This window comes from Ursus maritimus, unplaced genomic scaffold, assembly GCF_017311325.1.
Source record: "Ursus maritimus isolate PB19 unplaced genomic scaffold, ASM1731132v1 scaffold_2, whole genome shotgun sequence".
Classification (NCBI taxonomy): Eukaryota; Metazoa; Chordata; class Mammalia; order Carnivora; family Ursidae; genus Ursus; species Ursus maritimus.
The window spans coordinates 4,459,208-4,486,017 of record NW_024424452.1 but is presented as its reverse complement, the minus strand read 5'-3'; the positions used below and the strand labels follow the sequence as shown (position 1 = coordinate 4,486,017).

Genomic DNA, 26,810 nt, shown 5'->3' with positions numbered 1-26,810 from the left:
ATGGGGATGGGCACTCTCTGAGCCGGTATTTCCAGGCTTTTGTTCTCTGGCGGCTTTCCCTGGCGGTTTGCTGTGCCTCTTCTGAGAGTCAGAGCAGCAGCGGCCAAATTTCAGCCTCTGTCACGGAACAGAAGGATTGCGGCCCGTTCTCTACTAATGTTCTGGCCACTTTAACTCTGTTTCTGTTGGTGCTGCTCAACCCTGCAGCGTCCCGGGATGTGCGCCCCACACCCGGCGTCCCAGCCCTCACTTCCAGGGCCGGCGCGTCTCTGTCCTTTGTGTTTCTAATGCCGCCAGCCGCCAGCCGCCCCGCGCGCGCTCCCGGATCTCCCGGTCTCAGTCTGGATCCAGTGAGCGCACCGGGATTCCGGTGTTCCGCGAGATGCCTGGTGGCGCCGCACCCGGCTCACGGTCTCAGTCTGCTGTTTTGCGGGTGCCGTCCGTGAGCCCCTCCCGCTCTCCGTCAAGTGCTACCGCTTCCTGGCGCGACGCGGCGGCTCCCTCCCCTTCCATTTATCTTCCGATATCTGTGCACAGTTTCATGGCTCCCCGCTTCGTACCTCAATACTCAGCACTGGAGATGTTCATTTGTAGAGATCCAGATGCGTCTTCCTGCGTCTCAGGCTGGTTCCGTGGTTGTTTAGGCTGGTCTGGTACCTATCCAGCTCGACTCGGAGGACCGGCTGAAAACGGTGTCTCCTACTCCTCCGCCATCTTAACTCCCCCTGACCTTACAGATTCTTACTGGAAAGATCTGCAGTGGATGTCCCCCTGCGGCCACTTCCCTCTCTGGGGTGTCCCAGTCGGCCTCCCCAGGACAGGAGCGACTCGCAGCACTGTGACTGTGACAGGCAGACCCCCAGATCCCCAGCCCTGGCGCATCAGCGCTCTGCAGGCTGACCAGCCCGGGGCCACGTCTCTGGGCTTTGACGTTAGCGAGGAGCTTGCTAACTTGCTCGGGCCAGGTGGGGCTTCGACTGTTGGCATTAGGCCACTAGATCCCATGCCACCATGTGCCAGGGGTGGGATCTGCAATATCCCACGGGGTCGAGGGACAAGGTACACAGCAACAGAAGGAGCGCAGGCCCTGGATCCTACCTTTGCAGGGAGCTGCACCTTCCCTGAGCATGAGGGCCCCATGGCACCAGTCAGGACTCGGAGTCCTGGGGCCACCTGTGAGAACAGCTGGGCAGGTGCTCAGAGTGGGGGAGCTCACTCGAAGTCCAGCACTCGCTGGGGGAACTCGCCCTCTGCGGGGCGTTAACAGGTGGAAGACAGACCCACAGCATCTCAAACCAGCCTCCGTGACAATCCTCCCAGGTCCAGAAGGACTCTGGTTGCTTCCTTCCCAGCTCGCACTTTGGGATGGGAAGGAGCAGCACTCTGCATGGGCAGTAGCCGCGGAGCAAAGCAGCGCCCACCGAGGCCAGCAAGCCCCGGGGGAGGGGAGCCCAGATGGAACGGCCCCCTGGCAGAGCCAGTTAGCCAGCCGTTCCCACTAAAAGGCATTCTCCGCAGACTCTCCCAGCCTGTTCCTGTGGCCAGTTGTTATAACTTTATTAAACTAACACTTGTTAAGAGGAGCACAGGTACTGGTGGTCAGTGGATTCAACAGCAGGCCACAGGGCCTGGGGGAAGACACAGCAGACCTGGAGGGGCCACACAGGGATGTCAAGGCAGAAAGCAGACAGAAAGAGACGACACCCGGGGCACATGACTTTATTAGGGTCCCTAGGCTAGGACCACACTGGTCAATTCAAACCAGAAAAGCAGGGTTTAGGTAAGTGCCACGGGGGTCTCAGCTAAGGAGTGCGTAAGGCAGACAGGTGCTGGCGAGCAGGGGAGTCTGCAGCTCGCAAGGAGGTGGGAGAAGCCACATGGGGACCTCACGTTCACTTGCAGCTCTGCGGCCAGACAAGGTGGGTGCGGAGCCGAGATACCACGGGGCAGCGCAGCCAGCTCTGGACAGGTGTGCATCTAAGCTGTGAATTTACTGTTATCCACATGGGCATAAGATGTGCTGCCTGCGGCTGTGAGCTCACGTCTTGTCAAATCCGAGCTGGGTTTTCTTTGAATATTTACTTGTCTTCCTCTAGTTTGCCTTTTAGGAACTCATGCTCGCTCTTCTCGTTTTAATCGAGATGCTTCTCTGTAGACTGAATCCCAGGAATCTGCTTTGGACGGCTCTCTGTTCACTTTCTCTGCAGCTCAGTATCGTTTACCGCTGCGCTTTCTGCTCAGCATTCTGATGTTCACGTTGCAGTGCCTGTATTTCTCATTTCTGGACACTCTGTGTGCTCCCCTTTCCAAAGAGACCAGTTATCTGGCTTGGTGCCCTGCTTTCATGTGGTTTTAAGTTTTTGCTTTTAATCATTTGTGAAGGTAGTTATAGAATGTCGTGTGTTTCTATGACCCTAAAACACTGGATATTATTTTGTTCAAGTGTCTGTTGACTCGCTGTGGATTCATGTCTTGTAGTTTTGGATTATGAAGTCATGTTGGGTTTGTATGTCGGAAGCCTGACGAACATGGATTGAGGATGTCTCTCTCCAAAATGTATTTTGTTTGCTTCTGTCATTTGTTTCAAAGACAAGGCAAATTTCTGTATTTGACCGGTTAGTTTTAAAGCTGGGACAGGAATAGGGTGAATTCCAAATTCTGACTCACATGGGATGCTGGTCAGGGCTCATGAATCACTGGGGTAAATCTTCCCTCATCAGGGCCCAAAGGAAAGACAGACAAGCTTCCCCTGCAAATGAGACTTTTCGCTAGTCCACCCCCTTTCCCTGTACCTACAGACTTCTGAAATTTATGAATTTGTAAGTTACTTCAGTACCCACTCGCTGCCTTGTGTGCTCCAAGGCCTTGCCTCACGTCTTCCTTGGTCTCGAACACCCAAGCTTCAGGGTAAATCGAGTTAAACCCACAGGGCAGCCACAGCTTCGGCCCTCCAACTGAATCACTGGCTCTCTGTTCAGATTACCTCACTGGCATCTGGAAACTCCGATGGTTTTCTTGCCAGTGGCATTATACATTTAAAAGAATGTCACCTATTACTGGTCATCATTTCTGGTAGAATGGGTTTTGCCTCAGGTGGTCTGCCATTTTGCCAGAAAAGGGAGTTCTAACACATTTAATACGAAACCTAATTATGAACTGGTTGGTGGAGAGATCATCAGGAGAGGTCATGAAATTGCTGGCTTTCAGATCCAGCAAGCAAACAAAAAACAGAATGGGATGTTGGTGTGGCGTCCAAAGTCCTGGTTTAATAAGAAGCTCCTACTGTTCTAGGTACAGCATACATCACAGAGACAAAAGGGTAGGATTTCGTGTGGGACACCCTGATAGAGGTTGTTCTATCGGTTCCGGTGCATATGCCTAACAAGCTCACACTTACGTTCAATGACTAATGGAGTTTAAAAATAAATCTGATTCTTTCTAGGCAGCATCGTCAGGAACATAACCCCTTTGTGCTCCCTGGGATTGCTCTGATGTTTATGAGATCTGTTGTCTTAATGACTTAATTTATTCATAGACTTCAAAGCTCCATAGCCACGGTTAATGCAGATAGATAGACTTTATAATAGGCATATCCTATAAAAATAGATCGCTCCAGAGCACCATCACCCTCCTGTCATTGGTTTGAAGAGATGGGCTCTTCCTAATTCTCCAGACTGGTCGAATTTCACCTTGGTATGCATCTCTGCATGCCCGTGGCACTGGAATTCCTGAAAACCGCTGAAGGGTTTTCCACACTCACAACATCCAGAGGTGTGACATTCGCCGATGTGCCATGACTTGGGACGAAGCCCTCGCTCTCCCTTCACCCGTACAGCTTTTCCCGGGTGTGGATTCTGTGGTGGCGGATGAGGTTTGCCTTCTGGGAGAAGGTCTTCCCACACTCAGAGCACTCGTAGGGCTTCTTGCCCATGTGAGTTCGCTTGTGTATGATGAGGCAGGAGTTCTGCGAGAAGGCTTTCCCACACTCACTGCACTTGTAGGGCTTCTCGCCCGTGTGAGTCCTCTGGTGCAGGATGAGGTGTGACTTCTGGAAGAAGGCTTTCCCACACTCGCCGCAGCCGTAGGGCTTCTCCCCGGTGTGGATGCGGTAGTGAATGATGAGGCACGACTTGCGCGAGAAAGACTTCCCGCACTCTTTGCAGCCATAGGGCTTCTCCCCCGTGTGAGACCGGTGGTGCTCGATGAGGCGGGACTTGTGGGAGAAGGTCTTCTCGCACTCAGAGCACTTGTAGGGCTTCCCTCCAGCAAGAGCTGCGACGGGCACCAATGGGCTCGTCTTCTGGGATGATGTCGTCCCACCGCGGCCGTCCCCCCTGGGTTTCTCTCTGGGGTGACCGCCCTGGCTAACCCTGCAGCCTAGTCCCTGTGCCCCCAGGTGCGTGCTGAGTTCCGATTCGCAGGAGAAGCCTTTCCCACACTGAGTGCACCTGTGGACTCTCTCGGCACCGCCAGCTCCCCAGTGGGTACTCAGGGCCTGGTCCTGGTGGAGCGCTTTCTGGCACCGGTCACACTCACGCGGCTGCATCCCGGAAGGGGAGGTTTCAAGCTTGGAGTAGAGAAACAAGTTCCCCTGTCCGTCACATTCAAATCGCCTTCTCGCAAGGTAGGCATTGGGACTGACGTCTACATTGCACGGCAGACTCATTCCGCATGAGTCACATGTATGAACCTGCTGTTTTGAAGGAGCAAGGTTTGTGTCCTTACAGACTGCCTTTTCAACTGTGTTACACTCGTGGTGCCCTTTCTTGGTCAGTTCTGGCTTGTCTAAGAATGCAACGTGCCTCAGAAGTTTGTCTTGGTGTTCCTGTTGTCTATCTACTTGGTGGTCAACTTGCAAAATTTCTTCTAGGGGGAAAAATAATGACACAAACTTGTTAATCTTTCCAGAATCACATCACAGAACTACATGATTTCAGAAACACTTAGGAGGAAGATTAACTTTGTGGCGTCAGACCTCATTGCTGAGATCCAATCATCATAATCATAAGCCTACTACAAGCACATCCCTTGGCTTTTTTTTTTTAAGATTTACTTATTCATTTTAGAGAGAGAGCAAGTGAGCATGTGTGGGAGGGCCAGAGGGAGAGAGGCAGAGAATCCCAAGCAGACTGTGCAAAAAGCACAGAGCCCAACACAGGGCTCAATCTCACAACCCACGCTGAAATCAAGAGTCAGATGCTCAACCGACTGAGCCACTCAGGCACCCCATCCCTTGGCTTTTGAAAGGAAAAAATGGGATACTGGAAGAGGGATAAAACATGGACAATAAATATAAGAAGGTTTGCTGTTAACAAGTTTGACACAATCAATTGACAAGAAGGTGAAGACACACAAGTAAAAGGGAATGAGAGGAAAACTGGAAAGGTAGTGGGCATGTTGGTGTACATGTCACCACGGCAACCACGCTGAGATTCTTAAATGTCAAATTCTGCATCCCGTGCTTGGATCCTCATTTGCTTTTAGCTTCATTTATGTTTTATTTATTTTTTTTCTAAAGATTTTATTTATTTATTCGACAGAGATAGAGACAGCCAGCAAGAGAGGGAACATAAGCAGGGGGAGTGGGAGAGGAAGAAGCAGGCTCATAGCAGAAGAGCCTGATGTGGGGCTTGATCCCAGATCGCCGGGATCACTCCCTGAGCCGAAGGCAGACGCTTAACTGCTGTGCCACCCAGGCACCCCTCATTTATGTTTTAAACCACAAACTACCTGCTATTTCATCTCTCACACCCACACCCAAAGCAACCACAGAGGTCCTTGGTTTAGAAATGCTGAAGTTCCTTCAGTCCTGCCACTGGATTCCTAAGGGACAAAATCAGTGCCTACTGATCTTACCCACCAGCATGTTTCCAGGTTGGGACCGAGTCAGGGAGTGTTTTTAAAGCTCTCCAGGTGATTCTGGTGTGCACCCCTGATTAGTAACAATATCCCTGAAACAAATGCTTGATAAAAGACCCTTGTCCCGGAAGGAAGAGGGAGTTAAGTCAATGTCCATGATGGTGTCCCACAGAATAAGGACAGATAAGATAAATGCTCTTCTCCCCATGGGATTATACTGGGACGGGGAGAAAGGAGTTTCATTTATAACCTATTAAGCAAAACAGGGCCATATTACATAGTTTTGAAAGAAGAGGCATTTAAAGTCAACCTAAAAGGGAAAAATTAAGCCTTTGAGGCATTTCGCAGTAAAAGAAAGGACAACTAAAATGAGTGGCACAAAATAAATTATTTTAAAATAGGGGCCATCTACAAATCCCTGAAAACATGAGAAAGTCTGTCTCATAACCATGGGGAAGGGGCAGACTAAAGATTCTAGAGAAGAACTAAGCAAGCAAGGTCTCAGATGGGAGGGTCAAATAAAAGGATAAAAATAGAATAGATCTTTCTCTAAAACCCAGGGAAAAGAGAGTGATCACGTCGTGATGTGTGATGTGTGCAGGTGGCAGGAGTCATTTGGGGCATTTCAAGGTCTCGGGCCAAACGTCCACAGCTGCTTGCAAAGACCCAAGGCTTTTAAGAACAGTGGCCTGAAACAAAACCCACCCAAAGTTCTGCTCTGTAACCAATCAGATGTCTACTGCCCCCACCCCCGCCTCCCACAAGCTGATCCTCTCTCACCTGGAAAGCTCCATCTGAGGATTTCTTCTTCCTCCATCCATGGTTCTTGCCCTTGCTCCAACCTGGAGATCACAGCTGGTTTGGTGACTTGACACCCTGTTGATGAGAAATATCCCTGTTTATGAGGGCTTATGCTGAGCCACTTGGGCCATCTAAGGAAGCAGAAGGTTCAGGTGGCTCAACGAACATTTACATCTTGGCTGAAGAATGGGTATCTCACTTGGGAGGTAAATTCACAAATAATGCGGGTGAGATGAGAGCCAGACTTGTTGACAACTGAAACCCAAGGCCAAACGTGCTTAGTCCTTAAGAGGTTTTGCATAACTGAGAAAAGAAAGGAGCTCAGACAGAATCAGGAAACACGGGAAGCTCTCCTCACCCACGGAGACAAGGTGGCTGTAGTTCTCCAGCATCACGTCCCGGTACAGCGTCCTTTGTGCGGGCTCCAGCTGCTGCCATTCCTTCCGGGTGAAGCCCACGGCCACGTCTCTGAATGACAACGACCCCTGGAATGACACGTTCCTGATTCACCTGGAATGCTCGGCACGGAGTGCCATGGCAAAGGTGTAGAGGCGGTGGATCTTACCACCTTCGAAGTCAGGTTTCCCCATGTTAAGTGATTTAGGAAGCTTAGCATGCCCCAACTCTGTACTACATTTTGTAGCAGGGAAGAAAAAGATTAGGGAAGATCTCTATTTATTCATCCATTTATTCAGTGCATGAGCATCTATGGAAGATTTGGTAGGTTAATGGCATTCCGCATGGTGCTTGGGGTTGAAAGCTGAATGCAACATTACTCCTGTTCTGAAGGCATTTGGAGTCTGGTGGAGTGAGATAAACGGAAGACTTCTGTGTGGTACAATTATACCAGAAGCTATGATGGAAGTATATTCAGGACAGAAAAGACAAAAAGACAGCAGTCAAATTCAATGTCCTGATGTCAAGTTAAGCTTCACTGGAAGCTGCCTTTGAGCAGAATCATGAAAGATCAACAGGGTGTCTGGATGTCTGAAGGATACTTCTTAATAAGAGGCACGGCATGAGCATAGGCAAGGAGTCACAAAAAAAACCTGGTAGGAGTTGCAGGTACTTGGGAATGACAATGTTGAATATAATGCGTGTGTGTGTGTGAGAGAGAGAGAGAGAGAGAGAGAGAGAGTGAGCACACACGCACGCAGATCATAAGACAAAGGGTTTTTTCTCCTATAAGGCAGTGGGGACTCCCATCAGGGTATTTGAGGAGGGGAGCTACAAAAGATGATCAGATGTAGAAAAAGGTAAGAAATCACTGGGAGGGAATGAATAAATAAAATTAGGATATAATTGTAATTGATGACATGAGATATGGTCAAAATTAAGGTAGCAACAAGACGAAAACAGAGAAAGGATTCCACAAACGCAGAGCAGGGCTTGGCTCTCTTTCCCCTTCTCCTTCATCTTCCCTCTGTCTGGATGAATTAAGGACCAAAACAACAAATTAATTTATACTGAATGTGGTAATGCTGTAACAGTGTATAAATCATTTTTAGCACAAGTATGGAAGTTAAAATGCAAAAACATAACTATAATCAGATTTATTAATGGAAACACAATATAAAAGGAAGTAAAATCTGACATAAATAACAAAGTGTGAATGTGTGAGGAAGTAAAGTGTAGAGTTTCCACATGTGACTGAAGTTAAGTTGTTATCAGAGTAAAAGAGACCGCTAAAACTATAAAATATTCAGTGCAAGCTCCATGGTAACCACACCAAAAAAAAATCTATAAAAGATACACAAATATAAAGAGGAAAGAATCAAAACATATCACTACAGGAAATCCCCAAACCACAATAAAGACAAGAGAGAAGAGAGGAACAAAGAAACTACAGAACAGAAAACTATGAACAAAGTGGCAATAGTAAGTCTTTACCTACCGGTAATTACTTTAAATGTAAATAAACTCAACTCCCCAAGTTAAAACACATAGAGTGGCTGAATGGGTAAGAAGACAAGACCCAATTTTATGCTGTCTACAAGAGACTCACTTTAGACCTCAGGACACACACTGGGTAAAAGTGAAGGGGTGAAGAAAGATATTCCATGCCATGCAATGGTAATCAAAAGAGAGCTGGTCTGGCTATACTTGTATCCAACAAAATAGCCTTAAAGTCAAATATTGTTACAAGAGACAAAGAAAGTCCTTATATAATTATAAAAGGGTCCATCCAAGAGGAAGATATAACAATTTTAAATACATATGCCTCCAACATCAAAGGACCTAAATATATAGAGCAAACATTGACAAACCACAAGGGAGAAACAGACTTAAATAGCCCACTCTCAATAATGGATAGATTGTCTAGACAGAACATCAACTAGAAAACAGCAGAAATGAACTACACTATAGAGCAAATAGCCTTAAAAGATATTTACAGAAGATTCTACCCAATAGCAGCAGAATACTCCTTCTTGTCAAGAGCACCCAGAATGTTCTCCAGGATGGATCATAGGCTAGGTCACAAAACAAGTCTTAACAAACTTAAGAAGCCTAAAATCATTCCAAGTATCTTTTCTAATCACAATGAAATGAAACTAGAAATCAATAATAGAAAGAAAAGGGGAAAATTTAAAATGTTTGGAAATTAAGCAACACATTCTTAAACACCATTGGGTCACAGAAGAAGTAAAAAAGGAAATTATAAAATATCTTAAGACAGATGAAAACACAATAAACCCAAACTTAAGGGATGCAGCAAAAGCAGTACTAAGAGGGAATTTTGTAGAAATGAACACCTACATTAAAAAAGAGAAAACATCTCAAATAAACAATCTAACTTTGCACCTCTAGAAAAAGAAGAGCAAACTAAGCCCCAAACTGGCAGAAGGAATAATAAAGATTAGAGCAGAAATAAAGGAAATAGGAAATAGAAAAATAATAGAAAAAATAAAACTAAGAGTTGGGTTTTTGAAATGATAAAATTGACAAACCCTTAGCTAGACTAAGGGGAAAAAAAGAGAAGACTGGAATAAATAAAATCAGAAATGAAAGAAGAGACATTACAGTTGATGCCACAGAAATAAAAAGATCCTAAGGAACTGTGATACACAATTCTATGCCAACTAATCGGACAACCTAGAAAAAATGAACAAAATTCTAAAAAAATATATACAACCTACCAATACTGAATCAAGAAGACACAGAAAGCCTGAGTGCACCAGTAACTGTGAAAGGCTGAAGAAGTAACCAAAAAACTCCCAACAAAGAAAAGCCCCAAGACCTTCATGGATGAATTCCACCAAAAATTTAAACAATAATTAATACTGATCCTTCTTAAATTCTTCCCAAAGAAAAAAAACAGAAAAAGCGGGAATACTTCCAAATTCATTGTATAAGGCCAGCATCACTCTGACACCAAAACTATAGACATCACCCAAAAAGAAAACTATAGGCCAATATCCCTGATAAACATAGATGTAAAAATCCTCAACAAAATATTAGCATATCAAATTCAACAGCACACTGAAAGGATCAGACACCATGACCAAGTAGGATTTATCCCTGGGATGCAAGGATGGTTCAACACATGAAAATCCATGTGAGACACCACATTAACAGAATTAAAGATAAAGATCACAAAATCAGCTCAATAGCTGCATAAAAAGCATTTGGCAAACTTCAACACCGTTTCACGATTAAAAGCTCTCAGCAAAAGAATAGAAAGAACTTACCTCAACACGATAAAGGCCATTTACAAAAAGCCCACAGCTAACCTCGTACTCAGTGGTGAAAGCTTTCCCTCTAAGACCTGGAACAAAACAAGGATGCCCATTCTTGCCTCTCCTATTCAACACAGTACTGGAAGTCTGGCCACAGCAATCCAGCCAGAAAAAGAAATAAAAGGCATCCAAATCAGGAAGGAAGAAGTCAATATATCTGTGCTCGAAGATGATGTGATCTTATTGAACGTGGGTCTCCGAGATACCTGCCTTCTCATGCTCCTTGCAGCATGATTCACAGTAGCTTAGAGACGGAAACTGCCTAAGTGTCCATCCGTGGGTGAACAGACAATGTGGTATACACATGCCACGGAATATTGGCCACGAGAAAGAAGGAAATCCCTGCATTTTGGACAACACGGATGAACCTGGAGGACATTATGCTGAATGAAATAAACCAGACACAGGAGGACAGATACTGCATGAGCCCACTTTTATGAGGACTCTAAAATGGCCAAACTCCTAGAACTAGAGAGTAGCGTCGTGGGTACCAGGAGCTGGGAGGGGCAGGGAAATGGAGAGGTGTTGGTTAGGGGTTCAGTGTTTGTTATGGAAGATGAGTAAGTTCTGAAGATCTCCTGTACAGCATAGTGTCTACAGTTAATCATCCTGCATTGTCTACTTAAAAATTTGCTAAGAGGGCATATCTTATGCTCCTACCACAAAAGGAAAAGAAATACATATATTTTAAAAGGGGGCTGGAGGAAACTTTTGCAGGTGATGGATTTAAGTCTGTGGTGATGGTTTCATGGGCGTACACTTATCTCTAAACTCATCAAGCTGTGCCCGGTTTTACATGTCAATCATACCTCAATAGAGTGGTTTAAAAACCAGAACCTTCTAGTCACCTTTTAAGTAAAAAAGGAAATGAATTAATTTTAATAAGATCTTTTAGTCTAATGTATCCAGAATATGATCATTTCAATATAGAATTATTTTAAAATTACTGATATACTTTTCATTCTTTTTTTTTTCATACCACATATTTAAAACTTGGTGGGTGTTTCCCAGTTTAGAGTACGTCTCAATTCCGACACTGTATTTCCAATTTCACCTTCATGAAATGTAGTCCTATAAAAACAATAAAGTTGTCTTTGATGGGAAAGTATTTTACTCTGATCCCATTTTAAAATTTAAGTGGAGGGGTGCCTGGGGGCACGGTCGGTTGAGCATCTGACTCAGGTTTCAGCTCAGGTCTGATCGCAGGGTCGTGGGATAGAGCCCCGTGTTGGGCTCCACGCTCCACACTCAGCGTGGAGTCTGCTTGGGTTTCTTTCTCCCTCACTCTCAGATAAATAAATAAATCTTTAAAAGATAATAATAAGATAAAATTTAAGTGGAAATGAAAAATGCAGGTCCCCCGCCCGAACAGCCACTCTTCAGGAGCTCAGTATCCACCTGTGGCTGCCGGCTACCATACTGGACGGCAGAAGTACTGCCGGGTTCCTGTGCTGGGGCCATGTGTCGAGCAGATAAAACTACAGTGCAGTTCAACCACTCAGGGCCCAGTTCTAGGTCCGCCTGTCTGTCCGCATTCACATCCCAACTCCATCGCCTAATAGACGTGAGATCCCAGGCAACTTGCTCAGTATCTCCAGCCTCTGTTTGTCCATCTGTAAAACGGGAGGAAGGGTTAAGAATACCTATCTCACAGGCTCATTCGTGAAATAACATATGGAAAACACAGAGATTGGTGCATAAGCGCTCAACAGGTGGAGGTTTGTAACTTTTATTGTTAGTATTTCTGTTGCGGATAGCTCTGAGGAGCCGTTCGCAGCGAGACCTGGTTTCCTGAGAAATAACAGCTTCCCCAAAAGGCACAGATGAAACCTCCAGCCTGAGTACAGGTCCGGCAGCCTCGAGATGCAGCCAGCTCTCTCCTCTGAGAAGGCCGTGGTCCTGCCACCTTGATTCCAACCCTCTCACACTGGTCCTGTGCCCAGATGTTCCTGGCGTCAAACATCCAGATGGTCCCGGCTCTTTTAGGCACTGATACAGTCATTATGAGCGACAGGTCCCCAAGCTGGACTGATACAGTCATTATGAGCGACAGGTCCCCAAGCTGGAAAACGAGACCCTAAGAACGTTTTTCTTCCTGGAGTGGACAGCTGTAATGTTTGTCCATGAGACCTCGGCTTCTTCTGTGGCCAGCAGGCTCCCTCCGGCGCCCCGAGTAGGTGGTACTCCTGGGGGCGCCCCCCACAGACCCAGCCTCTCAGCCCTAGATGTGGACTAAGCTTGGCCAATCTGAATCTCTCCCAAAGACCGTGCAAACTGGCTCTGCGAGAGGGGGCTTGGTCCCTTTCTCTGGCAGAACTCGTAAGTGTGGGGTGTGGGCCATGCCTACTTCTGGACACACGGATGCCGTCTCTGTGAAAGAAGGAAGTCACAGACCCAGAGGCAAGGGACCAGAAAGATTCCAGGCAACACCTGCATTCCTCGGTGTGACTGTCTCTGAGTCCCAACTGCACCCCTGATCCTCCTGTGGTCCAGGTACTGCCTGGATTTGGGGCTCACCGTAACCTAGTTCTAGCTGGGTTTCTGGCTCTGGCCAGCACACTTTCCGTTCATGAGTTCCTGGGCCTGGGGTGAAGAGAGGGGCCCATCACGACTGATCTGAGAATGCAGACAGGCTGGGAGCAGACAACATCACTGACATCTGAAGATCACAGTAAGAAAGGGGGCCCAGGGCAGATGCATGAGGTCTAAGTCGTGAAAAGAGGAAGCTCGGACCCCAGGAGAAAAGGCCAGGAGCATGCCAACACTTCCCTCCATGTTCCTGCCAAAGACTGAAACTGAGCTGTTTGCTCTCCAGCTAGGTCAAAACACTACTATGAAAACGGATTTGCAGAACATGCTACTTGTTCCTTCCTCTGCACAATGCACTGCTTCCTCTAGGTCAGTCTGACCTCATGAGGCTGTTTATGGGGAACTGCAGATTTTGATTCCTTAAGCAATCACAATCACAGATTTCCGCACTCACGTAAGACCCACTGTTTATATGGAAAGAAAAGTCATAGGAGATTTGCTGGTGTGTCCGCCTCCGTCTTGTCATCACTGAGGACACCGCCTGCTAACCTCACATGCCAAGGCCTATCACATAAACTCCTCAATACCGAAAACAGCTTTCTTTCCTCTAAGAAGTTGACATGGTAGTCCCAAACAGACAACACAAGTCATTTATTGGCTGGAATCTGTCTTTTGAAAGTGCCGGCAGTGTCAGACACAAGTTTATAGGGCAGCTCATAACTCTCTCCGCACGGCCTCCTTCTTCTACTTGCTTCCTGTCTTCACTGATCCTGGGTCCTGTCTGCATTGTTTTTACTGGATGCATTCTTAGAAGCATCCCCCAAACCCCTGGTAAAGCAGAGTGCAGTATAAAGAAATGCCACGGGGCACCTGGGGCGGGGGGGGGGGGGGGGGTTTAAGTGACCGACTCTTGATTTCGGCTCAGGTCGTGATCTCAGGGTCCTGAGATAGAGCCCCACGTTGGGCTCCACACAGCAGGGAGTCTGTTTCTCCCTCTCCCTCTGCTCCTCCTCCTGCTTACGCTCTCTCTCAAATAAATGAATAAAAATAAATTAATAAAAGAAATGCCATACTCACCTGGCACATGGTCCTTCCCTGATGGGCCGGGAAAAGCAGACACCTGGGGAAGCAGAGAGGGGGTGGGGAGAGGAGAGGACGTGAGGAGAGGGGGTGGGGAGAGGAGAGGACGTGAGAGGCCAAGCTCACCCCAGCCTCTGAATCAACTGCCGCCACCCCAGCCTCCAGGCACAGAGGGAGGACAGGTTTCCCCCAAGGACCCTGCCATCACACAGCCCGTGTGATGGGGACGCGGCTTTGAACGGGTTCAATCTGGATTTTTCTTTTCTACTTAATCCACATATGTATCTGTGTCTCAGTCATCAGTGTGCAATTTGCTAACCCCTCCCATCATTCCCCAGAAATTGAATTAATAGAAATTTATTCTGAAGAAACAGTCATGAGTTTAGGCAAAGAGTTAACCGCCAAGAAATTTATTACATTTTGTTAAAACTCTGCAAAAAAACCCAAAAAACAAAAAACCACAAACAGAAAATAACTAAATATCCAACAAAGGAGGATGAGTTAAATAAACACACTGCCTCCAAAGGGAAATGAACCGTTCTGTAGCTAATGAAAATAAAATCATAGAAAACTACTTTAGTGATAGCATACTGATCACTGAAAAAACGTGGCTGAAAATGGTTTGATCGCATACACACAGACGCACGTACACACAGACCCACACACACACTTGCACAGAACAATCTTTGACATGATGTAAGACAAAAAGCTGGGAGCAGTTAGCTCTGGGCAGTTGGGTCACAACCACCGTATGAAACACTTTTTTTTTGTCCTTAGATGAATTTCCTAACTTTTTCTATGACAAACAGGCACTTCGTATATAAATGTTATTTATAAAATATCTGTCGTTTGATAAGCTTCTAACCCAAAGCTTGTCACCAGTCCTGCCCCTGGCAGATGTTGAGGACAACTCCCAGGAAAATATAAAAATGAGTTCCTAAAGGCAGAGTCCATTAAATAACGGAGTTTAGCTACGGCAGGTGTGGGGTGGGGGCGATGAGGCGGGGCCCTCCGGCCCGGCCCGGACCTCCTGGGTTCCGTGCGCTCCTCCTCCCATGGCTGCGATCTGTCCGCAGTCACTGTTCGTAAGAACCGCCCTGGCTGATCTGGGCTGACCTCTGCCCGGGAAGCAGTCCCGGTCTGGCTCTGCCACTTACCAAATATGGGACAAGATCTGATGGCTTCTCCTGAGCCCTCCTCCTCCTTTCCTCATTTTGCCAGGGAACAGGAACACGAAGGTTCAGGAGCAAATTTACTGTGGCTGGAAGCATCAACTGGACCCCACACCTATCTCTCTCCTGAACACACACGAGGTTGGTCTTAGGTATGTTCCTACTCAGGATAGAGACACACGGGAGTTGGGTCCAAGAAGTCTGCAGAGACACTAAAAGTCTAGAATTACAGAAACTCCATAAAGAATTCTGAGGGTGTTTTTGTTTTTTTTTAATTGGAGACTACCTAAGTGCTTAAAAATAAGAGATTAGTTAATCAATTGTGATACAATTAAAGCATGCCATGCTATGAATCAATTTACACTATCACACAAGAAAATATCGGACACGGACATCGCTTCTGGCTATACCAGTAAGTGGGGGGAAAAGGATACATAATCCATAAGCACATGATTCACAGATGGGTAACAGGGAGATGGATGGGATTTTCCCAGGTGCCTGGAGTTTTAGCTAAATTCCCACACACCCCAAATTCTCCGGGGGAGCGGCTAGGCCCAACCTAACAGACGCCTCCCTTTGGAGAAGGAACGGCGGAAAGAGAGGTGTCTACTGACAGTGTACGTGGGGTTTTGCTTCCCTCCCATCCCAAGAGAGGTGGTTGCAAGAGAACCAGAGGGAGCTTGCAAAACGTGGGGGAGAATAACCTCACCCCCTGCTGGCTGGATGTGCGCCCAGCTGCAGAAACTGTTGGGCACATGGTATTCAGCAGATGGGGGGGCGCGAGCACTGAGGGGACACCTTTGTGCATGCGGGAGCCCAGCAGCAGGAGTCAGCCTCCCAGCCGAGGAAATCAGAGGTTAGAGGCTGGCAAAGGCCACCATGGGTGGTCAGGTGAGGAGAGGGGGCAGGAAGGTAGGTGGGCATGAACTCTACAGCAAGGACACGGAGAAGCAGGACCACTGAGCCAGGAGCTGGGGGTGGGCACCGAGGTCTGCCAGAGAGCCCCTGCCAGTGTCCCAGGCTCTGCACCCCGAAAAGGCCATCAGGTGGCCTCAGGAGTGACAGGTGACCAGCTAGGCAGGTGGAGCTACCAAAAGCACGGAGCAAGGAGACGTCTATGCTACTTTTCCTCCATTTCCCCTCCTCCTACTCTGCCCCTGGCGGAGAAAGAAGCGGTCCGACGAGGAGAAGAAAGAGTTAAGGAGGAGCAGAGACAGAAGAGACCACCGGCCCTCCATCTGGGGATGAAGACCTGCAGCCCCGCAGGGAGAGGGGGAAGCTCAAACTGGACCGGAGTGTAAGCTGTTCACTAGACCACCAGCAGCCGGCCGAGGAGAGACTGGCCTTCATCACAGCTTCAGGCAACCGAACGCTCTGGGTTACGGGAGAGCTTGTCCTGGCAGGGACGTGTTCTAGGTTGAACTCTGTCCCCGAAGAAGATATGTCGGGGGTCCTAGCCCTCAGTCTCTCAGAGTGTGGCCTAATTTAGAAATAGTCTTTGCAGAGGATGGGGGGGGCATCCCAGTGTGACTGGCGTGCTTGTAAAAGGGGGAAACTGGGCACAGGGAGAACATCAGGGAAGATGAAGGCAGGAACGCCAATGACTGCCAGCAAGCCCCCCGGGGGCAGGGAGAGGCCCGGAGCAGGCGCCCCCACACCGCCTCCGAAGGAACCGGCCCCGCCCACCCCTGAGCTGAGAAACCTCACTTCTCCGCGCTTCGGGCAGCCCCAGTCTGCCGTACTTTGCCATGGCGGCCCCGGGAAACGAGGACTGGAAGGCAGGCCCAACGGCGTGGGTCCAAAACCGTGGTCAGAGGGGACACTGTACTGTTTCCTGTTTGTGTACATCCAATTTCAGCATGTGGAATGGGTTTTTGTAAAAACATAGAAAGAAAAAAATTCCGTACAAAACACACAAAATGTTAACAACGGTGACCTTCGCATGGTAGGATCTGTTTGTTTTGACATAGTGGCATTTTCTAATTTTGTTTTTTAGACAATCAACATGTGCTCACTGTTCAATATTTCAATATTTCATAAAAATATACATATATCATCTTACTGGGTTTTCTCTCCATGACCGCCTATCAGAGTCCTTCCCCTGGAGGAGAGGAAATCCGTGGGAGGGTCTGAAGGGGTGGAAGGTGGGAAGGGGCGGGTTTTAGCGATGACCCGAGGCGCACGGGAGGAAGCCCCCGCCTGGCGGACGGGAGCCCTGGGCGCTAGAGCTGGCTCGGCCTCTAGTAAGCTGGGTGGCTCTGAACACCTCTCTCACGCGCATTTTCTTTCGTCTTTAACATGAGAAGGAAAAATGAAATACTCTTAGGTTAAGAAAGCAACTTCTATGCCTTGACTACACGGATCCCTTCCCTCATTCCTGTTTCTCACACCCTAAAGCAGGGGATCCCCTCTCCTCCTAGCAAACCATCCCCTAAACCAAATCCTAGATGATCCCCTGATACGATGGCATCCCCCAAATTCACAGTCAGCAAGCGGGTCCTCGGTTGTTTTAGGGATGCTTTTCTGGGGGCGGTCCCATACTGCGTGGACCTCCAGTTTCAGCCCTAAGCCAGGAGGGGAGCTCAGGGCGCCCTGCTTCCAAAGTAGATTGCTGCTCCCCGGGTCACCCTTACAAGAATTATCCTATCGGTGGGGTGCCTGGGGCTTGAGGACTGGCAAAGCTCTGCTCTCCTGCTGAGAACTTACCGTGGGCTGGAGGCTCAGCTCCTGCTTCCAGGCGGTCTGGGGGTAGAAAGGAGCTGGAATATGCAGACTGAGCCACCTTGTCCCAGCCTGATTCTAAGCCTTTGCCAAGACACTAAGAACACCTGCAATAAACAGACGGATGGTGAGACTTACGTGAGAACATAAGCAGGACATTTACCTCCAAAGGGGGTGGAGAGAGTGGAAACACAAGAAGGACCCCACGCCACCCTGTGCAAAGAGCTGAGAGAAACCTCAGCTCACAGCAAGCCAGGAATCAGGGGCCTTGGGCCTCAAATCCCCGGACACGGACATCTGCTGACCCCCGTGGGCCTGGACAGACTACCCCGAGCCCCCTGGGGAAGAGGCCCGCCATCCCACGCTTTGATTCTGGCCTTGGGAGACCTGAGCAGAGCCTCAGCCAGCCACGTCCCCCTGGACAGTGCAGAGCTGCGAGGTGACAGTGGGTGTTGCTTTAAATCACGGAATTTGTGGGAATCTGGGACACAGCCCTCCACTTGGTGCTCAGGAGAAGGCTTAGGGCTGGGCAGGAGACCACAGAGAGGCTCCCTGGGTAGCAAAGGTCTGGAGGAGCAGAGTGGCTGCCTTTGTGGGAAACACGGGGAAGCCCCATCCTTCCAGAAACTTCTCTCCTGAGGAACAAAGCCTTACGCTGCCAAGGGAAGGGCAACAAATACTGTTGCTCCCAGAACACAGGTAAGAACTATGGCTCCTGACAGGGAAAAGGGAGCAGGCATGTGTCCTAGGCTCCTACCACAGGGGGAGGGGCAGCAGCCCCGACAAGGCCCCAGCCCCGAGACTCAGGGACGTAGGGCCCTCCACCACCAGCCCAGGCAGCACTGAGGAAGAAGCAGGAGCATCAGCACGAGGAGATAGTCACAACGGGGAACAGTGACCAGCCCACCCGAAGCACAGAGCAATGCCCGAGACTGCCACCTGATAGTAACCAGGGCAACAGCAGATGCCAGGCCTGTCAACTCCTGACCACTCTTGCAGCAACCGACCTCCTGCCTCCCAGCCCCACACACAGCGACAGGGGAGCAGAGGTCTCCACTCCCACACACAATGCCTGGCATTCATTTAAAAAAGAAAAGAAAAAAAAAAACGAGACATACAAAAACGAAAGAAGGACCCATCGCAAAGACAAAGCAAGGGGCAGAGGCCAACTCGATCTTGGGTCTGTGCACACCAACACACAGACGGGATGCATATGTGGCTCAAACACGTGAAGCGTGCAGGGGGCACCGACAAATCCTCTATCACAGTGAAAAGACTCTAGCACGTGTTTTTAGAAATGAAGATTCCTGATACAAAAAAAAAAAATAGAGTATACAACATTTGAATAACAATTTAAAAGCTTGACCTATTGGATCGGACAGAAGAATATACTTGCTAGTCAGAGAACATACATTCTTTTTAAGCACATCTGGGAGAGCTATAAAAATTGACCCAAAAAAGCTAAGAATAAACCTCAACAAATATGTTTTAAAAAATCAATGTTGCATAGATGCCACTCTCTAAACCAAAAAGCTGTACAACTGGAAAATTATAAGAACACGGAATTATTTGTAACAACGACTGCAAAAATATTACGTATCAAAACTGAGGCATAGTTACAAACACACACTTAAAAAAAAATACAGCCCTAAGATACTCATTAGATAAAAATGGAAAATTAATGACATCACCACAGGAGACTAGCACAGAAAAGAGTAAACCCAAAAGACATAAAAGAAACAAGTAGGAGCAGAGATTTAAAAAAAAAAAAAAAAAAAAAGGAAAGGAAATCAAAGAAATAATAGAAAAGTTAAAAAAAAATCCTGCCACCAATGTATTACCTGAATCATGGTGAGACATTTGACAAACCTACGTTGAGGAACATTCCACAAAATAACTGGTCTGGACTCCTCAAAGTTGCTATTTTATTGAAGACAATGAAAGATTGGGGAATTGTTCCAGAGAAAGACGACAAAGGGGCATGGGGGGAAAAAGCAACACATGATCTGAGATCTCCTTGAGCTAGAAAGGGTCTTCCTGCGACAACGGGTGAAAGGTGAGTAAGATCCGTGGACAGCAGTATTGTACCAGTGCTCATTTCCCGGTTTTGACCATTATCCTGTGGCTGTGTGACAAAATGGCCCTGTTTTTGGGAAACGCACACAAAGTACGTACACACACGCAGATGCATGGAGGGCAGAGGAAAAGAAGGGGAAAGCAACTTGTATATGAAGGAGCCAGTGATGGCCTCTGTGGAGTGGCCCCTAGCAGGCTGAGGCCAGTAGCTCAAAGGACCAGTGGCACCAAACTCCAATGTTAACACATGCAGTCATGTTAAAGACAGCCCAAATATAGACAGACTTTTAGTCATTTAGAATCTTCCTGCTTTGCCCACCCCATGCAACTGCAGCCAGCATCTGGTAGCCATAGATAGAATACACCATGTGGCTACACAGACCCCAAGCGCCTCTAACCCAGAGATACCCAAGGGAATCCTTGTCCTCCTCCCTTCTGGGAAGCGGCCCCTGGGCCCCAGCCTCTAGATGGTCTCACGCTGCAAGGGACCTCTCCCTAACACGCGTGCTTAAATAAAGCTTGTGCGTGCTCCTGGTCATATGGTCGTATCTCTTTCTTTAATCGGCCCTGAAATCCCTCAAGCCCCCTACACAAATGTGGTAAAATGTTCATATTTGAGAAATTTAGATGAAAGGTGTTCAGGAATTCTCTGTACTGTTCTACCATTGTGACCTGACATTACACCTGAAGTTGTGCCCAAATAAAAAACTGCAAAGAAGAAACTACAATCAATTATTTGAAAAGATTAAAACTAGTAACATAACTGGTTTGTATTTAAAACTAAAAAAATAGGCTAAGTTCAGGCACCGTTGCTCAAGAAAGCAAGAGAAGGCAAAAATTCAGTTTTCAAACATGAGAAAAGACAGCTTCAGATGCGGCAGAGATGTTTTTAAGTGACGAGATCACTATAGGCAATGTAATGCCATAAATCTGAAATTAAACTGGACAATTTCCTAGAAAAAGATCAAGCTCTAAAACTGACAAAGCAACAGAAAACTGAAAAAAAATCAATCACTAAACATTAAATAAAATGGATCGGTACTCAGAAATATACTCATCAAGGAAACACCAGGCCCAATCAAAATCTATTCAAGATTTTTGCAATGTGCATAAGCCATAAATGGATTCGGATCTGGAATATATGAAAAAAGTACTAAAAATAAAAAAGAGAAAAACAAAGCCAAAGAAATACAGGCAAAGGTAATGAAGACACAAAACAATAGTTGTTTATGACCACGTTCACATCTAGTAAGTAAATACCATGTAAGAATAAAGCAATCTCAGGAGTTGTTACCAGAGACGAAGGGAAATGGAATGAGGGGTGATATTAAAAGAGCTCCAATGGTATTTATAAGGTTTTAGTTCTTTAGAAAATCCAAAGCAAAGAAACTTTTAACATCTGCTCAGTCTAAATGGGCAAAAAGTTTCCTTCTTTCTTCACTTTGCTACACCTTGGAGATCTTTTCTAACATCACTAGTTGAACACAGTAAGAAAGAATACAGGTTGGAATAGGAGAAAGCTTCCTTCAAGAAGATGCAAATTCAAGTCATAATGGAAACAACTGATAAGCCTTATCAAGACTTAAAACTATAGTACCGGTTTTGCTTCACACCTCTCCCCTCCGCCCCAGGGCAAGCGTGTCCTATATCTTGAACAAAAAAGCCTCAAAGAAAGACAGACCCACCCCCATCTCTGCATCACTGGGCACCCTCACTGTGGCTCTCTCTCTCCTCGTGGAGTATGGGGAAAGAACTGTCTACACTGAACCATGTCCACCTCCTCCCATCTTCGACAGTCTGCAAACGGATGCACTCCCACAGCCCCACCTTCCTTCACCCTTGCCAGTGTTGGCATGGCTTCACAAACCTGAGATACGCTCCTCTACTCACTTTTCCCACAACCTTAGCTCAGTCCCCAGCAATTCTACTCACTGCCAAAAGACAAATCACATCACGTCAAAAGACAAACTTCACTACACCACTGCCTTGCCTAAAATACTTCAGGTGCTAATGGGATCCAGTCCGTACCCCATAGCCCAGCTTGATATGCTCCCCGAAACCACCTCCAGCCTCACCACACCCCCCACCCAGGCTCTTCCATGGTGCAAAATCCAGCATTACCCACACGTTTCATGCTGCTTACCTTTTCATAGGCTGTTCCCTACCCCTAACCCTTTTGCCCCCTTTCACCTATGGAGACCTTATTTCAAGTCTGATATTCAGTCACGCCTCCCCCAGTAGGAACTGACCTCCTGCCTGGGTGTCCGTTCATCCAGTAGCGATAACTATCAGAGCACCCACACCTTGGTGGCCCTTATCTGTTCACCGGACCGACACCTCCACAGGGCTCCAGCCAAGGATGCCACCCGTCGCTTCCCCAGTGCCTGACCCAGACACTCAACAAATGTTTGTCAGATGAAGACTGACACCGTAGATCCATGAAATACCAATCATTTCACATCCTTCCTTCCTTGCCCTCATAGCTCAGAGCCTACCGTTGGCTGCGATGTGGGATCCGAAGGAGTGACGGAGGGTCGGACAGGAGGGGGGCCTTTCCTCAGCAGTCCCTCCTCGGCCACGGGAAGTCGGGCCGTGCCAGCGGAGTTCAGGGACCTGGATAGGCAGAGAAGCTCCGAGTCAAGGGATGGAAACAAATCCACCGTCGGGAAAGAAGGGTGACCATTCCGGGGAGAGCTGGCCCCCAGCTCACCAAGGCCGAGGCTGTCACTGGGTACACCGCGCTAAGCCCCCTGCGGAGTGTGGGGCTCCAACGAGGCTTGGCTGCAGGACGACAGAAAAGCAGTGAGACCAGCCTGCCCACGGCCCCCGCCCCAAACCAGACAGGAACCCCGACCCTCCCCAGTAGACGTCAGACGGAGCCGCCCACCGGACCCCCTGAGCACAGCACCCCTCCCAGCGTCCGCCAGCTCTGCAGCCCTGGCTCTGCCACACGTGCCCTCTCTACAACTCGGGCAGAGGGAATTGCCAGTCCCAGATGCCGCGGGGGCCTCAGAACTAGCCAGGTCCGAGGTGCTGATCACCACGAGTCCAGTCTGGGGTCCGGAAATGCGCAGACCGCTCTCAGAGACCTCCAGACACAGCCGAGATGCCCCTGGACTGGACGGAACTACAATTCCCGGGAGTCTCCGCGGTGAGGTACTTCCGGCCGGCAGTCCAGGCATTTCCGGCCACGGAATAGCAGGTGTGGGTAGGCGGGTATGGCACGGTGGCCACCCAGTGGACCCACGGGCTGTGAGTGACTGCACTCTCCCCCATGTTATTGCCGGCGGCAGTCGCCCTGGGGGCTTCCCACCGGATCGGATCCAGGCTGTCAGTAGCGCTGCACCGTGCTGACGGGTGGGTTATCGCTGGCCCCTGTGGTCCCCAGTTTGGACGCCAATGTGGGCTTGACTGTACGCCTCCTCCCCAGAAGCCTGCTACTACCCGTGGGGCTCCGTGTAGGGCACTTGACTTTGTAAACAAAACAAAACAACAAAACTCCTATCCTTCGGTCCTCATGACAGTCCCAAAATAGGTATCGTTAGCCCCATTTCACAGATGAGGAATCAGAGGCAGCCTTTCTCAATATTTTCACTCTGGAGGAACCCTTGAAATAATTCTCAGGTCTCAGGGAACCCTTGCCTAAATATTATGTCTGCAGCTCATGGTATGAATAAGGCAGCCCTGAATTTATGCATATGAGATACTGAATATACAAATGGGCAATGGCCAGACCACGTACCGAGATAGGACTCTGACCTACCACCACCGCAACCTTCCCAGAAACCAGCTCCCCTGCCCGCAGGGAACAGCGCCGGAAGCCAGATCGCCATCTCCAGCAACAATCCAGGGAGCTGAACAATCACTTCTGTAACAGTCAGCCCCAGATAACCAGGACTTCATCAGTAACTGAGCTTTCCTAATGTTCGTCCTCACTTCTGACTCAGGACCAGCCAGAGAAAAAGTCGAATAGACACCCCTAACCCATCACACAGGATGCCTCACTTCCATTTAGTCCTCTAGCCTCCAGCCTTCTCCTGCAGCCAGCCTCCAGTGAAGGCGTATAGGAAGCCCTCCTTTTGTCCCCACTGTAAAACTTTCCCGTTCCCCTGCCTGCCTTTGAGCTTCTGCCAAAACGCAAGGAACAGTGACGGAGTCCTTTAACATAGCAAGCTCTGAATAAATAGCCTTTGCCTGTTCTCATTTCGTTTGTGTTTATTTTCAGAGATGTAATTAATTGTCAATATTTTTTCGTAGATTCTGTTTATCCTGGTCAGCTACTCTTTTTGTGTGGTATTCCCCTCATCCTTTGCTGTTAAACATTTATTATTCAAAATTCACCAAGAGAAAGTAAAGGAATTTAAAGGTTAAAACGATGCTTTTTATATGCAGGTAGCATTTATACTGCTAAAGTTATTAAAACATAATGCTTTGGGATATCCTATGTTATAAAATAGTGCCGAGACATTGTGCTGATTTTACAAAGTTGCTGGAACTGCCTACAGAGTTTGAACAACTAAGTATGATATTGGTCTAAAAGAGATATTCTTTACGACATACATGTATTGTGTGTGAGAGAGAGTTCGGGGCAATGAACTTTATCATGTGACTTTTAAAAAAATCTATTAAAAGGATATAAGTTGACATTTTAACTATTAATATATTCAAATAGTAAGTTTCTTAATGAATTCATTTTACATTATTGGATACAGCCTATGAGAACTTTTAAAATATACTGTTAGATTCACTTCATGCTCTTTTTGAAAAAAAAAAAAAGTAATCCTATTGTTTTGTAACAAGAGGTTGCTTCTACTTTTGTTTCTACTTCCTATGTCAGTTTTGGGCATAGGATTTGAGTCCTTTGCAGATTCAGCAAAGCTTTATAGCTTTATAGCTTTTGTTCTAGAGAAAGTTACAAACAGTAGAAATTATCCTGCTAAAAAAACATTCAGAAAGATTCATTTGTGAAACTTCTGAGTGTGGAAACTTTTACAGGATAATTCTCTTGGTGTTTCATATCTTTTGTTCTTTTCTTCCTGTTAAACTGACTTTCGTAATCTAGATTTTTTTCCAAATTGTTCTTTAATTCAGTATTTTCAATTTTTTTTAGTAAGTTTTTTTTTTTAATTAAGCCTATTACTTTAAATAACTTCAAGTGTCCGGATCTGTTTTTTGAGAGTTTTCCCCGAATTGGTATCTTTCTTATATTGATTAGCACAACCAGAAATTTATCACTTATTTTCTTCCCCAAAGACAAGGCTTTGTCTCATACACCCCTCTGGGCAGCTCCAAGGGAGTTAGAAAATTGTGCTCCTTCTAGATTACTCCTCTGCGCTCCCAAGATGGCCAACCCCACACCCCTCCGTCACCCGGCAGTAAGAAGGAAAAGGAAGTGCATAGAATGAGCTCTCTCCTAGGACACAACCCAAAGGAGACCCAAGTCACTTCTGCACACTTCCCGTTGGACAGGTCTCCATCATATGACCACTCCTATCTACAGAGAAGACTGGGAAATGAAGTCTTTATTCCGGGAGGGCAATGTTCCCAGCTAAAAATTGAGGATTTATTACTTTATTGGGAGATGATGAGCAGTGTCTGCCACTGGAGATAAGAGAGCTCGCAGGATGTCACGGAGAATGCCAGCCAGGGAGCGAGGCAGATTGTGATATTAACCACGAGCCTCCCCCCCCCCCCACCTCATCCAGTTGGACTGTAGATAGTGTTGAATTTTATTTCTTTTCTCCATTTCACCAGAGGACAAAATTTAATCTTCCAGGGATGGGATTGAAAATGATAAGCAGTAATAGCGAGCCAGATATGCTGGATAGAGCTGGAGACAAGGGGATCTAACTGCTCTGATTATAGATTTTCATGTTTTTCAATTTATTTGAAGCGCATAAGAAATGTATGGTGTAACAAACCAAACAATACAAATAGAGAGAGCTAACACCCCTGCCCCTGTATTCCCAAATAACAAATGTAAACAGCCTAGTGCGTACTCTTCCATACAGTTCTCCCGCCTCTATGTAATCATATAAAATCATACAAAGGCCATTCACAGTTAGTATGGTCATTAACACGTTTGGGCTTAAATCTCTCATCTTGCTATTTGGTTTCTGTTTGTCCTATTTGCTCTTTATTCTCCTTTCTGTATTTCCCTGCCGTTTTTTAGATTGAAAAATTTTTTTTCTTTTTATGATTCCTGCCTTAGACTGTCGGGCTGTTAGAACAGAATGCCCTAGACAGGGTGTCTTATAAGCAGCAGACAATCATTTCTCACAGTTTTGGAGTCTGGGAAGTCCAAGATCAAGGTGGCAGCAGATTCAATGTCTGGGGAGGACCTGCTTCCAGGTTTATAGACTCAGGTCTTCTCACTGTGCCCTCATGTGGTGGGAAGAGGGAGGGAGCTGTCTGGGGTCTCTTTTCTAAGGCACAGATTCCACTGATGAGGGCTCCACACTCATGACCTCCCAAAGGCCTTGCCTCCTAATACAAAATCACGTTGGGGGTTAGGTTTCAACATAGGATTTTGGGCGGTGGGGATGGGAGGGGACACACATTCAGTCTAGAGTATAGAGGCCACTCTTTGGCAACAGGCTTGAGCAATGGAAACCTGAGTAACGCACAAGGGCCCACAGCGACCACCGAGCTGAATGCAAACAGCCCCAACAGATGACCCTTCTCAAAATCGCCGTAGGCCCTAACTCACCAATGGGGTACTTGGGAGCGGGCATAGGCACCCCAAAAGGGAAATTCCGTATGTTCCCAAACCTCCTCACTTCCCCCTTAACTCTAGCCACCCCACCTCCGCCCCGGCCACCACGTCCTGGCAGAC

The 26,810-nt window shown here is 47.4% G+C and overlaps 1 protein-coding gene and 1 non-coding gene across 4 annotated transcripts; both read right to left on the bottom strand.

Annotated features, from left to right (window-relative positions):
• Positions 1 to 1,703: 1,703 nt before the first annotated feature.
• LOC121099761 (zinc finger protein 239-like) lies at positions 1,704 to 7,468 on the bottom strand. The gene is made up of 3 exons (XM_040634751.1): positions 7,019 to 7,468; positions 6,640 to 6,735; positions 1,704 to 4,866 (listed from the first exon to the last, which is right to left on the bottom strand). Exons 1-3 carry the CDS (start codon positions 7,050 to 7,052, stop codon positions 3,824 to 3,826), a joined length of 1,173 nt encoding a protein of 390 aa, XP_040490685.1. The 5' UTR covers positions 7,053 to 7,468; the 3' UTR covers positions 1,704 to 3,823.
• Positions 7,469 to 12,111: 4,643 nt separating this feature from the next.
• Positions 12,112 to 23,010, bottom strand: LOC103669955. Of its 3 annotated transcripts, XR_005835941.1 has the most exons (5): positions 22,471 to 23,010; positions 17,885 to 18,006; positions 15,164 to 17,469; positions 14,004 to 14,046; positions 12,112 to 13,754 (listed from the first exon to the last, which is right to left on the bottom strand). It is a non-coding gene; the product is annotated as an uncharacterized LOC103669955 (transcript). The 3 variants fall into 3 exon arrangements; XR_005835942.1 differs by lacking the exons at positions 12,112 to 13,754; positions 14,004 to 14,046 and having other exon boundaries at positions 14,401 to 15,390; positions 17,241 to 17,469; XR_005835943.1 differs by lacking the exons at positions 12,112 to 13,754; positions 14,004 to 14,046 and having other exon boundaries at positions 14,401 to 15,338; positions 17,241 to 17,469.
• Positions 23,011 to 26,810: the final 3,800 nt, after the last annotated feature.